Source organism: Parasteatoda tepidariorum, chromosome 8, assembly GCF_043381705.1.
Source record: "Parasteatoda tepidariorum isolate YZ-2023 chromosome 8, CAS_Ptep_4.0, whole genome shotgun sequence".
Taxonomy (NCBI): Eukaryota; Metazoa; Arthropoda; class Arachnida; order Araneae; family Theridiidae; genus Parasteatoda; species Parasteatoda tepidariorum.
The window spans coordinates 49,971,584-49,988,538 of record NC_092211.1 but is presented as its reverse complement, the minus strand read 5'-3'; the positions used below and the strand labels follow the sequence as shown (position 1 = coordinate 49,988,538).

At 29.3% G+C, this 16,955-nt stretch overlaps 1 protein-coding gene across 1 annotated transcript in view; it reads right to left on the bottom strand.

The window, feature by feature from the left end:
- Positions 1 to 320: 320 nt before the first annotated feature.
- Positions 321 to 16,955, bottom strand: part of LOC107455101 (uncharacterized) — a 123,532-nt gene continuing 106,897 nt past the window's right edge. The window contains exons 3-4 of the mRNA XM_071183988.1: positions 9,948 to 10,231; positions 321 to 1,215 (exon numbers count right to left, since the gene is read on the bottom strand). Coding sequence (XP_071040089.1) covers positions 9,983 to 10,231 — 249 coding nt within the window. The 3' untranslated portion in view covers positions 321 to 1,215; positions 9,948 to 9,982. The remainder of the gene's footprint in view (positions 1,216 to 9,947; positions 10,232 to 16,955) is intronic.

The window sequence follows — 16,955 nt, the reverse complement described above, 5'->3', positions numbered from 1 at the left end:
TCTGAATAGTTTTCAGTTAAATTTTGTCGAAACACTGCTCACTGTATTCTACATACAAGTACAACTAAAATCAAAGGATTTTTATATTTAGATTTCTTTTGAATTCGCATAAAACTCAAACTCTGAGTATGAATTCAAAATTATGACTTCTTCATGAATTAGCCCTTTTTTAAAAATGCCTTTTTTTTTAAAAAAAATTTTTTTAAATTTTAAATAAAGTTTTTTTGTGGTTAATTTTTTATTATTACACTTATATTCTTAAACTGACGTAAAGATGAAACGATTGCTTTGAATTTTTTTTTTTTTACATTCGTATGAAATCAAGGAAAAATGAAACAAATTTATTTGTATCTACCATTTCTGACATTATGAGTGTCACATTGGCAACTAAATTTTATATGTAAATCATAATATAACAACATTAAAACAACAATAGTAGAAGAACATTTAAAAATCTGATGTCTTGAGAATTCGTAAGGAACAAGAAAAAAAATTAAACTTATATTTGTGACGTTATTAGCGTTACACGTAGCAACTAAGTTTTATTGGTGTTAACTATGAAGCAGGAAAAACATAAAAAATGCATTTCTTTCGAACTAGTATGGAATTAAAGAGGGCGGGAGAAATAAATAAATTGGTGTCTACCATTTAGAGTTTAGGAGTGTCACATTTAGCAACTTAATTTACGAAATTCATAACATAACAGCAATAAAAATTATGATGAATATTTAAATTCTTGGTTTCTTCTGAATTCGTATGGAATCAAGGGAAAATGAAACAAATTTATTTTTGTCTACCATTTCGACGTTATGAGTGTCACAATTAGCAACTAAATTTTATAAGTAGTTGATAATATAACAGCAATAATACATCTGTACAGCGTGTAACAAAAATGCAACAAGAAGCTCATACAGAACACATAATATGCACACGTACACATTCATAAGTTTACATATGTTAAAAATACAGAAATAAAATGTATTTTTACAAGTACTGAAATAGTCATAGGGTAGTTCTCTAATTTATTTGGGGTTATCATTATACTTGTTAACTCTCGCACCATTGTATTGAAATAAAATAAAAGATAGTTCTTGAAATAACAAAATAAATCAAATGGACATAAAATGGCATAAATAGATGTGATTTGTAGTGGAAGTTGGAGTCCTGGCTTTCATTGTACCTCGCACATCAGTAGGCTGTCACAAAATATACATCCTGCAAAAAGAATAATTTAGTATTAGTGTAACATGAAAAAATGTCTTTAGCTCTAACCTTAGTTATGATTAGAGCCCGGATTTTGATGACCTAAAAAGTCTCAACTAATGCCCTTAAAAAGTGCAAAAAATGCCCTTAAAAATTCAAAAATTGCGCAAAAAATGCCTTAAATAAAGTAAAAATATTGAATTAAAAAAATGTTTTGCTCTTTAAAATTATTATGAGTCATTTAAAAAATATAAAGCAATGCAATACTTGTTCTACGTTCATTAAAGTTTGAAAAATATGTTTTATATCCTAAAATAACAAAAAAAGGAAAATATATTGACACCAAAATATTTTTATTTTGTATAGAAACTTTAATGGATATAACAACTTCCATCTCATAATATTACTAAATATCAGAATTACATTGGATTATTAAATGTTTTTTGATAATTTGAAATGTAAACGAGCGTCTCTTGTCTGAAAGTAAATTTTCATTCCTGCAGAAGCTTCTTTCAACGTCTACTGATGTTATAGGTGCGTACTTGAAAAAGACGGTCTCACTTACTGACAATTCTTCTTCAATTTGAAAAGATTTTGCTTCACCTGTTAATATCCTATAGATTTTCTTCATTGTTTGGAAGCCAGTGTAATAATGAAAATTGATAAAAAATAATAAAAATTGGAAAAAATTAACAAAAAACTTTAAAAAATGCATTAAAATGCAAAATACGCCCCAAAATTTAAAGAAAAATGCCCTATAAATCTAAAAAAATGCTCTAAAAGACAAAAAATGTCCAAAAATGCAAAAAATGCAAATGTCATCAAAATCCGGGCCTTAGTTATGATACAACCTCTTTTTGAAAATTTATTATTACATTTATTGAAAACTTGAACTGCGCTCTATAAAACTCGCGTTTTACAAAATAATTAAATTGAACTCATACGAAATAAAATATTTTTACAAAATTCTAAAGCCTAATTATGCCTTTCTTTATAAAACGTTAAGCGTCATTGTTTGATACGCTTACTGCTTTACCAATATTAGACGCTTTAAATAGTAATATTCGGAACAAATCCCATTAACACATTAGGCACAGAGTTTACCATTTTGAGAACAATTCCTTCTAATTATTTTCAAAAGTTTCTTCCATATATACACAACACAGTTTTCCTCTGTATGAAATGTTCGTAGTTTTAAACCTCATTGAACTAACTTTACAAATTTTATTATGTTAGAGATTTTCTCTCATTACATTTATACTCTGTAAAAACTGAGAAAATATCAGTTCAACTTTGAATAATAATATTGGTACATTGAACCTTAATATCGTGCTAAGTTGCTGGAACTTTAAGGATAATGTAGTTAAATTTGCCACCGTATTAAAGTTGCATCAAATTTTAATGATATTATGGTTCAATGTGAAACGAATTTGTAACAGTATACACCATGGCGTCAAATAGTTTTCTTTTACTACTAGTGATTAAAGCGACTGTCTTTTGATTTATTCGAAAAATAAGGTATTTCTGTGAATTTAAACAAGATGCGGATTGATTTTGACGACGATTGATCAAATTTTGAAAATGTTTTTTTCCCCGTTCTTCATTAAATTTTTTTATTCGATTTAGTATAGTGTTACCAGCGATAGAAGTATTTAACTTTGGAAATAGTAACAAAAGTAAGCTTTCAAGGAATACATAGTAATGCTCTGTCCGTGCACAAACATCAGGTACAAATAATATAAAAGCAATTATTTCAAACTTGAACCCAATTGTAACGAATTACCAATAATTAAACATATTTCGATTTACTGCAACAATAGTAAAAACTCAAAGAAAATACCTTAGTTTATGTTACTAAGATTTTAACTTAGTTTTAGGCGTGGTATAGCTCAGACATGACTGGAGCGAAAAATTTACATCAATCAAATCATCATTGATTTTATTAATTGGAAATAATCCGCATTGTCGCATTTTCTGAACCTGAGGGACATAGGTTTAAATACTCTTTACTCATAACATAAATAATATTTTGAAAACAAACTGTAGAGGCGATGGAGCCACAACTGACTCTAGCGCTAATATGGTTTTCTTAATATACTGCGATATGGTTTTTTTCTTAAAATAAATAATAATTTTAACATTTTGAGATATTGACTAATCTTACGCGGAGCCACTGATATAATGGATTCCTTTTCGCAAAGGAATTTAATAATATATAATAAAGGTGGTGTTCCAAAAAAAAAAAAAATCCTATTCAATTTAACATGAGGTCCCTGATATGGAATGTAACACTTTACTTTATAGATATATCTGTATTTATGCTGACTGTTGCAAATATACGGTATTATGGAGTCAAAACGCTCTTACTTAACCGTCTTCCCAGCACATATTTCAAATTTTTCTTCGAATAAAAATCGCGCATGCTGAAAAATCTTTTAACGCCTGATACGAATCGTCATACTTGTGATCCTTACCACGCAGAGAATTCAAATTGAATACGGAACTTTTGGAATATTTTGATGCATTTTAGAATAAAAACTCAAACATCTGAAAGGAGTATTTCTTTCTTTTTTTTTAAAAAAAAAGTCCGACTCTTGGAAATATTGCTTTCCTTTTAATATAAACGTATTCTTCAATGCGAACTAGAAAGTTATTTTTGATTAATATATTGATTCTGTTTCATAAGTTTTGCCCGTAATAGCTTAATACATTTTGATATTCAATGGGATTTTAATTTGCCTTTTTAAATGTAATGAAAAATATCGTTATTTTTAATGCTGCCAAACAAGGTTTCTGTTTCTAAATTCGTGTTTTTTTATTCTTCTTTCCCTTCATCGATTGCCGATTCAGAATCGAATTCCTCTCACAATCTTTCTAACAAGCCAGTTTAAAGACATGATGCTCAAACCGAAGTAATAAATTCATTAAATTCTAACTGGCAAACAGAATGGAACACATATAAACTGCATTAAATAAAACCACCATAATCTGTACTTGTATATAATGCTAAGCTAATAATCTTAGCTTATTGAAGTGTCTTAAAATTTATATCAAAGCATTTATTTCTTCTTTTGTTTTTTGCCAAAACCCCATATGGAAATCAAAAATATCTTATATTCGGTACTGTAAATCAACTTTTCAAATAAAATTTTTGAAAAATCTAGGGGGAGGGGGTCGACGTTTACATCGTTAATAAAATCGGGCAATCGTTGATCAAGAAATATTGTTGTATTGCAAACAATAAGATAGGTATGAATAACTCAGGATCAATTTACTCTGCTTTAAAAAATAACACCTTAGTTTAACCTTGTGACCAAATTTTAACCTAGTGCCTGGCGCAGTATAGCCATTTCTGGCTCTTGCGCCAATAAAATCCAACCAACAACCAACCTTCTAAAAACCATTTTTAACATGTAATATACAATTAATTTTGCATTTTATCTTATCACATTTTCTTTACATTTGAAGGTTTATTTAGAAACAATACCTTAAATTTTGTTAAAAAAATAATTTAGACGGTAAAATTAATTTGTCCAAAAGATTTTAAAACATCTTTAGCAGCAAAAAGACTTGGGCCCCTAATTGGACCAATATTTATGAATCTTGACTTAGTAAGAATAAAAAGGGCCGATATATTTTCGATATTGGCTCTTTATAAAATTGTTAGATTTTACGAATATTTTAACTATTAAGATGATATCGGCCTATATTAAATTACCCTATCGGCCTATACTATATGACCCTATATTAAATTATTTATTTCATCCGATATTTTATAGTCACTTGACCCCCTTCCGATTAAACCCGATCTTTAATTTTCCAAATCATAGCACTCAAAAGAGCTTTAAAAGCCATTAATGACACTTTTCCTGAAGCCACGTATTAAATTCATAAATAACAATTGTATCATCTAGTGTATACTTAGGTATATTCGTAGTTAAATTTCAATGAAAGGGTTCGTGGTCTGAAAATATCCAATGAAATGATAGATATTTTTGGAACACGATATCAAAACAAAACAATAAAGAAGTGGCGAACAAGCTAATTTGATATTTCCTGACTACAACAAAAATGTATGAACAATAAAGAATGGTTGGCTCATAGGTGGGCGTCTCAATTGACTATTGTTAGCCGCAATCGAAATTAAAGATATCAGAGAATCTGTCAATATTTGATTTGAGGTGAATCTCGCACAATATTTTCCAGAAGAATACATTGAAAAATAGAAATCTCGGAAAATAAATATTGGTTTATACTTAAATTACACCTATTTGACATTTCACTAATATTATTATTGCCTTAAAAACTAGTTCAATATGCCTTTTTTTTAATTCTTTTATTTGAATTGTTTGACGCAGTATATCCTCCTTTGGATCTTGTGCCATAAAACTCTACATTCAATTCAATCAATATTCTTTTATTTGTAATTCTATTGTGTTATTCAACAAAAGTTAAGTAAATTGGCATTGCGTATTTTCTACGTAACAAGTTTAAATTTAAATTATCGGATTGAAAAGAAAAATTATTTTTATTATAATGAATTGTAATTTCGCAATTTTATAACTAGCGCAATGATTTTCAAAAGCTCAAGTTACTATAGAAAAACTATAATTTTTAACAATTGACAAGCTAAAAATAGATAAGCTTTTTAGTATTTATAGTTCATTTAACTTTTAATCATAATTTAAATTTTTTTTAAANTAATGAATTGTAATTTCGCAATTTTATAACTAGCGCAATGATTTTCAAAAGCTCAAGTTACTATAGAAAAACTATAATTTTTAACAATTGACAAGCTAAAAATAGATAAGCTTTTTAGTATTTATAGTTCATTTAACTTATAATCATAATTTAAATTTTTTTTTAGATTATTCAACAACTAGCTCCTATTTTTTTTTACAGTTTTAATTCTACGAATCATAAGATAGAATCATTTTGACAGAAAATAAGCGGATTTCGTATTGCGCTTAGTAGAGGCCTCCTCCCAATTAAGACTTAAAAGTATTAATTAGAGAAATTTTTTTATAGAATCAAGAAAAAGAATTACTCTAAGATTAAAATAGTTCTGAATTTTGTGAGAAAAGAGTTGCCATTAAAATGGTTATCAAAAAAAATTTTTTTACACTGCTTTTTTAATTTTTTTTCTTTTCTACTTTTAATAAACACACGTAACCCACGATCCTAAAGTGGCACTGTGATCTCTTTTCTTTTTTCCCGTTGCTATTTATTCTTTTTAGCGTGAGACGTAGTCATATTTAGCTTTAGCTACCTAGTCAAATTAATCTGATGCTATAAAGCTTCCAAATTTACTGTATGAACAAAAATAATAAATAACAGCTAAAGTTCACGAGTAATTGCACTTTTAGTCATCATCTGATTTTCAACAGAAAAAATTGTCACAGAATTGAGCATTTTATTTTATTCTAAACCATGCTGTAACGCTTAACGTCATGCGCGTAACGCTTTTAAAAGTTGATAGAAAAAAATCTAAAAATTTGTGGGCACTAGCTATGGAACCATCTATTGGCTATTTTTCCTTATACTTTACTGGAACAGTTTACAGTGAGATGTTACAGTTTATGCAATTTTGTTTTAACTTTCCGCAGCACCACCAATTCTGACTCTTGGCACCTTAAACATTTAAGCTAATTCATCGTTGAATTATGCACATCTATTATATGTTTTTTTGTTTACTAGGTGTGCATTTTTTTTATCGTGTCCATGGTCAATTAAATGGCCTCGTGTGTCTTCAAAACTGCATCCACTAGCTCCAATACATCATCTCTGTAGAGGATCTCACGAAGTTCTGAAGCCAGTGGCACCATACCCAGTTGTAAAACATATCGCTGCTTCAAAACTAAAACGACACATCTACAGGCATTACACGTTTGTAGATGTGTCGTTTTAGTTTTGAACCAGCGATATGGGGTAAAACATATGGGGTAAGGACTGGGCACTCGAGAATATGATCCGGGGTAAGTTGGATATCGGTGCAGTTCTTGCAGGGAATGTTAAGTTCTCATTTTGTCGGGAAGAATTTTCATCCCTTTAAAGTGGTTTGTTCTTAGTCTTGTAATTGTTGATGTTAAGATTCTGGGACAATCAAAGTCAGTAATGAGGGGTTTCCTGAAGGAATGGGGCAGAAGTCTGTGTCTTGCAACTGCACTTGCGTCTGCAAGCGTGATGTATTTTCTTTAGTTCATGTTAATGTCCGCTAAATAGTCAGTAACAGGTTCTCATAAGCGCATTTTTAATCTAACTCGAAAACATTTATCTGTTTTAACAAATAGCGCTTACATACTTTTAAAAAACGATTGGGCACTTGCAACCAATCACGTGACGTGTTAACGTTATAGGTTTAAAGTTTCGGTTTAATAATACGCTGAATCAGTTTTTGGGTCAGATTGGATGCTTGCATGCGTCGTCACGCTTGTTTATCGAACCTGATTGGTGGACCCACGCATGACGTCGCTTGCAGGTATCAAATTATTATATATTTTTTATATTATTTATAATTTTTCTGTATTATAATTTAATAAAGAAAATATATAGTATATTTTTGTTAGTTCTTCAATTTCCAATTTTTATTTTGTCTTTAATACCTCAAACATCAATCTTTTCTGTCTCATAATCTAATAGAAAATATAGAAATACCTTCCGATATTTTTTACAGAATTATAAAGAAATAAAAATTTTATTCTTACCGAAGTAGACGTTTCACAAATTAAATTTCATTTGATTCTTACCTTAAGACAAAAAGTTGAAATCGGGAAATGTTTGATTTTTACGAAATTTAGACTATTTGCTGGAATTCAACTTATTGCTAATATTACTTAACCTCGAGGTAACATTTTTTTGATCAACTCAATTTTTGAGAAAGAAATATTATTTTTGTCTTCTTTTTCTAAGTCTGATGGGAAATGTTAAAAAAATAAGTTTATTCTTAAATAATAGGATATCTTTCATTTGTTTCTTATATTTAACCACTTTAATTAGCGTATGATTTGATACCAAAGTTAAACATTTACTTAAATAATATATTTTTTTCTTTAGTTTCATTATTTTTTTTCAATGAAAATTATAGCGTTGATTATAAATGCTTTATTTTGCCTTTCTTATTTGAGTTTTTCGAAACGAGGTCTTTTTAAAAATAAAACGAATTATAAGTTAATTTTGTGATTAATTGGAGATAATTTTGTGATTATTTTAAAAATAATTATGAAAGGTTTCTTTTTAAAATTGGGAATCATTATTCAATATTATTATTATCAAAAGCATTCTATGAAAAAGAAGATGTCTGCTGCATTAAACATGTTTTTTTTTAACCTGTTTAATACGAATGATTGAATGACATAAAATTATTATTTACTTTAGCAAATAAATATAAAATTTTGCACCTCACAACATACATTTGAAATTTTAGAAGTCTAAAAACTTAGCTTTAATAAGTTCTTTACTGTTAACTTTAATATATGTATTAAGGATGTTACATTACCTTCGTCATCAATCTTTATTTTTTGATTTTTTGTCAAAATTAAAGGGAAAAAATTATGCACATTGATCGCAGTTATATAACTTATTTCCTAAGCGAAGAAAAGATAAAAACACACTATTCGAATCTATTGAACCATTACTGAGGAAAGCGGTACTGAGAACATTAAACCCTGTTTCATTAACCAAGGTGCTTAAAATCGAATGATAAAATTGTTTAAGATTTTCGTCCCACTTTCATTGATACTGATTCGGCAGATTACGAGCACGTTTTTGTTTTTTCCTCGCATAAATATTAATTTCTTACCTCCAATGTGTATAATTTTTATTCGTATTTTTGAAAATTTTCTAAAAATGCACATAAGATAATATATTATCCCGGAACTCCACGTGGTATTTTGAAAATTAAAATTTCTAAACTAAATACTGTGTCATTTTGTTCACAATATATTTAATTCTGTTTGAATTTTAAAAAGAAATAATTTACCTATTGAACAATTTGACTATTTTAACATGTTTATTGCTTGCCTAGTGCAGGTGTTTATATTATATCATTGAAGAGTGATAATTTATAAAGATAAAATCAAAATTAATTTTATTTCAGCTACCACTTAAGTTTTTAAATTTATTGATACAAACAGTTGAAAAGAATATTCCGTCGTGCAATGTGTGAATAATTAACAAACGTGTTAGAACCGTTTGTTAGGAGCAGCGTGTTCTTTTTTAGAAGCTAGTGTCATTTAGCCTTACATTCAATTGAATTTTATTAATTTTTAGATGTAAGTTTTGGACAATTAAGAATAGCACCGAAGCAAATGTCAGAGCTCTCAAAATTTTGTGACGGGAATTTCATAAACTAATTTCTTCTCACGACGTTTTCCGAACAATGAATTAAGTTTCATTTCACACAATTTTACCAGATTTTTGTCCGTTCTCATGTGATTGATTCGAAGATGAAATTCAGTTGTACATCTTTTTTTCCTGTTTGGGCAAAAAATTAGAAAAACACATTTTTATCATTCATTCCAGTGTCCTCCCTGTGAAACGTGTTGTGACGTATGTGTGTGGCAGAGGTCGAATATTTGGTCATAGATGGCGCCACTGAAAAACAAGAAGCACACCCCTCTGCCTTAAAAGGCTTGTCAGTATTGACAAGTGGCAAAAGACAACAACAGGGGACATATCAATAACGTAGAAAATCTATGTGTATCTGATGTAAAAAAAAGTAATTAAAAAAAAGAAGAAGGATTTACCATCTTCCTATAGGACTCCAATTCACGATGTGCATTCAAGGTTGATAATTCTTATCACTCCCTAGATTTGCAAATTCGTCTGATCGTCGTACGCTTCTTTTTCCGATACTCTCTAACATTTGGGCATTGGCTACAATTTGCTGCTGGTTCTCGTGAATTCGTCTTCTAGCCAAATCCAACATCAGGCGTTGGCGGAGAATCTCCAATGGGTTAACTACAGAAAGAGTAGGCCCTTTCCTTCTTTTTACAACTTGAGACGAATGTCCAAGGGGTATTTCCAAAACCTAAGTAAAATAATAATATCAAAAAAACATAATTTTTAGCATTGTAACAGACCAGTAACCTATTTCTGTCGATTAAAAAGTAAATATAGTTTGTCCTTAATGTCATGAAAATGAAAGATTTTTATTAACTAAAATTATCTATTATTAACAGCACAGATACTCCCTCGCAACAGTATAAATTTAACCGAAACAAAAAGGATTTGCTGCCGATCGGTAAAATGTTAATAATTTATTCCTGGTTTTATTACTAGACAATGAAAAGTGCTGTTTTAAAAAGGCCAATTAATAAAAGCACATATAATATAAATTATTTTCTCAGGGTGAACTCATTTGTATTGTATTTTAAGCAAACTCAACAAATTATTACAAACTTCTATCAAAAGTTTTAATTTATGGATATTTATCCTTTTATTTTTGCGTTTTGAGACAATTCAAAGCAAACTATTTTTTTTTAAAAAAGTTTGTTGAGTGAAATACTAATCCAATTTTTGTTTAGTTACTCTTCTAACAGAAAATCTTTTGTTATACAAAACTCATTAATTATAGTATTTTCTTGATATTAAATATTTGGTTCAAGAAAGAGTTCATGTGAAAATAAAGTAATATTCCAAAAAAATTGCTATAATTCTACCTCAAGTTTTCACCAATTCATATGTAAAAATATTATTAAATTCTTTTTTACTTTTTCGATAAGAATTTTTTTTTAATGTTTTGTTAAGCACATTCAGACCCAATACTTCAAAATTAAATTTCAGTGACAATACCATTTTCATAGTTATGAACAACTATCGACTCTATTAATTAGAAATAAACCTCCTTACGATAACATTTACTCATACTAAAAAGACATTTAATGAATAACAACATCATGCATGGAGCTAACAGAAGAATAAAAATCAGAGTTTTTGTTTGGCAAAAATGGCATCATACTAAAAAGTAATATGCCGCTCTGTGTTAGAAAGAAAAGTTTTCTATCTAAGTGTATTACCTGCGTTTACTTATGGAGCAGAGACTTGGCACGGTGCCCCTTAACCAAAGTTAAATAAAATGCTCTTAGACCTAGAAAATTGGAAGAGATTCTGAATTTACAATGTCAAAAGATAATAAAAATCAAAATAATCTGTGAAGAAATTGTTAAAAAAATCCACTTTGAACATTTTTGCTCACGAAGTATGATATTTTGGAAAATTTCGCGTTGTTTTATGGAAAAAAATGATGTAATAATGATTTTTCAGTTGTAATTCTATTAAACTTTTATTATTTAAACATTTTACTGCTGATAAAATTTGAAAATGTAACATAATTTAATTATAATTATGCCAATTTAAACATGTGAAGCATTATATCTACAAACAGCGCTCGAAAGGTGTTTAGAATAATCCGGGTGACTTGCAGCAACCTTATTAATTTCCCAGGAAGACTTTAAAAAATCAAAATGTACGGACTCCATCGCCTGCTCCCCAAAAAATGCTAATCCTTCACCGTTTTTGTCACAGAACTGTTCAATGTGAAAAAAAACTGCACGAACCTCTGGTGTAACGCTGACACCTAAGTCCATGTAGCTCTTTTTGAAAGCTTTTATACATGCTTTGTAATTTTGGTCAAGGTTATTTCCGAAGCATCCAGAAACCACTTTTTTGAAGTCGTCAAATACTTTAACGTACTTCAGTATTGATAGATTTTTAAACTGGTGCAGAAGTTCTTCTTTATCCAAAAGTGTTTTGCATGCATTTCCTTTAAACCCAGAACATCCTCGTCTGATTTCATGCTGAACGTGATAAGCTTTTGTCCATATCAGCGATTCATTTCCACACTCTTTCAACATATGCGTGAAAACAGTGTTAACAACACCAAGCATAAGGTGTAATTCTGGCGGTGTAATAATGTCTAGGAATGTTTTGCCTCCAACAGTTGCAATTAGCGATGGATGAATGCAATTGAAATAATCTTTCGCTTTGTTTATTGAACCTTTTCCTTCAGTCAGCCAACTTGTATAATACGATGAAACATTTTCGGGGGATCTCAATTCGCCACAGCTGCTTAGCTCATCTTTCTTGGCATAACAATAAGTGCATGGGTATGCGCTGCTGAGCGACATTATACCTTCTAAGATATTCGCTAACTTCAAATCGGTTGCAATTGTGCCGTGGAAAGGACTTATATTCAACGTTGAAATGAGTTGATCTACGTTCTTATAATTTTCTTTTGCACTAGGAACGGCTGTTAGAATGAATAGTCGTTTAACGCCAGAATCCTTAAATTTCCTTGCAGCTATCCCCTCATCATACTTAACACGCTTACCGCTGCACTCGAAGTCCAACTCATTTGATTGTACAGAAAGACATTTTTAAAAATCCACCTCCTCCATCAATACCCATTTTTAAGTGAACATCCAGTACATCTCTTTTATTTTTCACATACTGAACAAAAGCAGGAACATCTTTGCAGTAAACTCCAAGAGCAGGAGCATCCGAGACTTCATCGCCTTTTATACAAGCGAAAGGAAATTCCTTAAAATCAAAATAATCGTCGACAGAATGAGCTGTGATATTAAGTTTTGTTTTCTATCCTGGTTCAATTGCTTTTCTACTTTGTGTACACACACGAATGGAAGCTGCCATTTTTAAAGTCACAGTGTTTGTGTTAATTTCACAGCGCTTGTGTTGCTAAAGTCGATTTAAATTTTTATTATTTTTGTTTTTTAAATAGTGGTTCATCGATTATAATTAACAATTAAAAAAACTTCTAATAATTATAAAATTTATTATAAACGGTTATTATGAATATTTAATACAAATGTTTTTTTTCTATTTATAAGTATAAAATGATGCTCACATTTTTGAAATATCGTACTTCGTGAGCAAAAATGTTCAAAGGGGATTTTTTAAAAAATCTCTCCACAAATTATTTTAATTTTTCGATTTTTATTATCAAAGAACATTGTAAATTCGGAATCTCTTCTAAATTTCTAGGTGTAAGAGCATTTTATTTAATTTTAGTTAAGGCGCACCGTGTTGGATTCTAACTTGTAGATCTATTCAAAGTACGAATATGGAAAGACTCTTTCAATCTCTACTTTATATTAAATTACTACTTTTTATTAAATATCTACTTTAGGACTTTGTGCCATTAAACTCTACATTCAATTCAATTTATAAACCAAGTAGTAGGTGCTATACAACTAAACTACAGCTAACTTTTTCACCAATAACTCTAGACCAATAATCAATTGTATTATTGTTAAAAATCTGTATGGCAAAAATATAATTTGAAAAAAATTAATCCTCGTGACTTATTAGCAAATGTTTTTTATTACTTTCCTCCTCAAGCTGTTTATTTAGTTAAGTTGCATTTCGAATTAGCTTACGAAATTTGAAACCTTCACAACTAATAAACCATACACAAACGACTATTTGTTTTACATTCTTTCTAGAATCTTTATGTTCTTCGGAAAAGTAGTTCCTGCAAACAATTGAATTCATTGGAAATCAAAGCATTGCATAAGACCGAATCTTGTTTATAAAAATGGATGTAATGACTTTTCTATGATTAGATGGAAAAATTTTTATTTCTTTTAGAAAAATAAACTTTCCGGTACTGAAACAGTAATGTGAAGGACCTCAAATTGATTTGAATTGTTGAAACCCCCCATATGTGTCTTTATAAACTGGCTAAAGATCTTTTATAGCAATGTTTTATACTTTTACAGCAATGTAAACATGATTCGTTCTTGAACAAACCAAATTTTTCTTACAGATAGTAAAAGACTTTCATAAAGATAAATATACTTCCTTCTCGCGGATTTGCATTTCTTTGAGGAATTTATCCTTTAAAATGATTGAAAGGAGTTAAGATAGTTCTGAGTTTAACAATATTTTTATTCTTAGGGATTTCTAGTGAATCAATTTATCTATTTGAATTTATCTGTTGGTTTCTTTACAAATTGTAAAATACAATTTTTGTAATGACATGAATCTTGCAAACGATTTTTATATTTAGTGTTGCAAATTGTGGTCCAGTTTATGAGTGATAACATCCGACTTACAGTCCCTGGTCCAGATTATTAGACGCACTGTAAGATTCTATGTAAAAATCTTAATTATCAGGTGATGCTATACAGCTTGATTGTTTTTACGTGGCTGAAACTGGTTCAGAAAAGTCTAAAAAAGATATTAAACAAATGATTTCAGACTTAAGTGGTGTTTCTTCGTTAAGTATTTTCCGTTTGAAAAAAAGAATTTTAATTTAGGAAATTCTCTTAAGGAAAGCGTAAAAACCTATTACCACAATACCTTTTTTTAGTATGTTTGAAAACAATTAAAACAGTACCTCTTTCCCTGATACCAGCAGTACCTATTACCAATATTAATTAAACATCATTGACGTCAATAATAGAATGGCTACTTTTTATGGTCCTCCGAAATTAATAAAAGCTTTTACTTCATTATTTTTGCTTTACAAACATTTCATATATATATATACAGGGTTATTCATAATTCCCTCCGGGGTTTCGAAGCGTCATAGTAAAAAAAAGAAGACGAATATGAAAACTTTACTGCCATCTACCGGCAACTGCTTAAATTAAAACTTTTATACTTTCGGAATAATTTCATATGTTCTTTTTTGCCATAGTCGTCTTCGTATTTTTACTATAACGCTTCGAAACACCGGAGGGAATTATGAATGACCCTGTATAATGGAATCTAATTTTAGATTTGCACCCTCTGTTTTTTATTTCAGGAACCTGGACAAATGACTGAAGTTCTAAGAGCACCATCTCTTCCTTTTACTAATATCGATAATGATTGTAAAAATCATTTTGATTCAATTTTATTTAATCAGGAATAAAATTTAATTAGTTAGACTCCACTTTGAATTTAAAAATAAAATCTTTCAACCGGTAGAGTTGGTAGCAATTTAAGATATGGAGTATCGGTTGTTCATAATTACTTTTAAATAATGTCTGATTACTAACAACCTTGGATGCTTTTTTAAAGTTAATTGTTTCCCCGTAAACATAAATTTAAACACTGTTGTTTATGAGTTTAAAATATCAATATTAAGCATTCGAACTCTCATACGTAAATTAAAAAAAAGAAAAAGTTTGGATACGAAGTAATAGATGCAAACTAACTACTACACTTTAAGACTTGTAACTTAATAAATTGGCTAAAAATAAACTTTAAGTGATCTTTTAAGTCACAAGAGCTTGATGTTAATTCTTCGAATTACTGACACCCACGTTTACATAGTCTTAAGTTATACTGGAAGCAACTCTGAGAATTTTAATATTCAAATTTCATTAACATCAGTGCTTATGATGATGATAAGACTTTAAGCTTTGACAGTGATAATTTTCTTCTAAGAATCTTGCTAATTTTTACACAGCTGTTGTTAGAACTAAGATTATAGTCTCAACTATTTTAGTTCTTTAAAACTAGCCATATAAAATATGTAATTAGAATGAAACATTTTAAATTGTATTTTGTAATAAAAATGTTCTCAACTCAAATTTCAACTGAACTCAGAAGGTTTTTTCAATTTTTTTTTTACCTTTTACTGATAGGTTTAAATGCCTTACTTTTTAAGTTTCGATCTTTGAAATATAATACATAAATCTCTGTCTAGTTTATAAATTCGTTTATAGAAAAGCTCTATACAATTCACAAATATTGTATAGAGCTTTTCTATAAACGAATAGCTCTATACAATTCACACAGCTCTATACAATAACAATTTCACAAATTGTTTGTTAGCAATTACACTTTAAATTTTTACTCTTTTGTTTTACAGATAATTTTTTTTTATTACTTTAATATCAGTGTAGTGACTTTGAGAACGGGCTAGAAATTCCACTATTTTATGTACTACTTTTTTTGAAAAAAATGTTTCTTGAGATAATTAGTTTAAAAATCTCTATATTATAACCACTTTTAAGTCTTACACGGAAAAATGAGTTGACATAGTTGCAAAAAGTACTCATATTAGGAGCATGAATGTTATAACACCCTTGAATTTTAAAACGAATAATCATAAGTATAGCAAGCTTGGAAAGAGCATTGGAATAAACTAAATGATAACAAATTACATAATTTTCCCTTCTGTTGACAATCATTGAATAATATCCGTTGACCGTAAATCTTAGGTTTTAATAAATAAGCTGCTCATTTGTCATACCCATATGCATTTAATGAAAAACGAACGTACACCTCTTTGTTCACAAGGACTAGTTGTCATTACCGTTAAACATATTTTTACCAACTGTAGATTATTCAAATATTTTAGAAACCAACTTTTTGACAGTTTTTATTCTGATCTTCAATGTTAGCTTTGTGACCCTATTCATCACAACTTTTTGAAGTTTATCAAGATTAAAGGACTATATTCTCAACTTTAAGAAAAAATATATTAATTTGACCTAAAGACCAATTTTAACCAAGTTGCTGGTGCAATATAGCCATTTCTGGATATTGTGCCAATAAATTCCGACCAACCACTTTGAAGTAAGAGCAAATTGACCAGTATTTCCTCTTGTTAGAATCAGACCAATTGGATTTTAACCATGCTGTGTGAATTTTAACCTAGTTTCAAGCACGGTACAGCCAAATCAGGGCTCTTGCGCCAAAGATTTACACCACTCACTTGTCAGCATCAGGGTGCTTATTAAATAGTTTTTATTTTATGTTGTTATCTATGATGGAAAAAGGGTGATCGAGAACGTGAT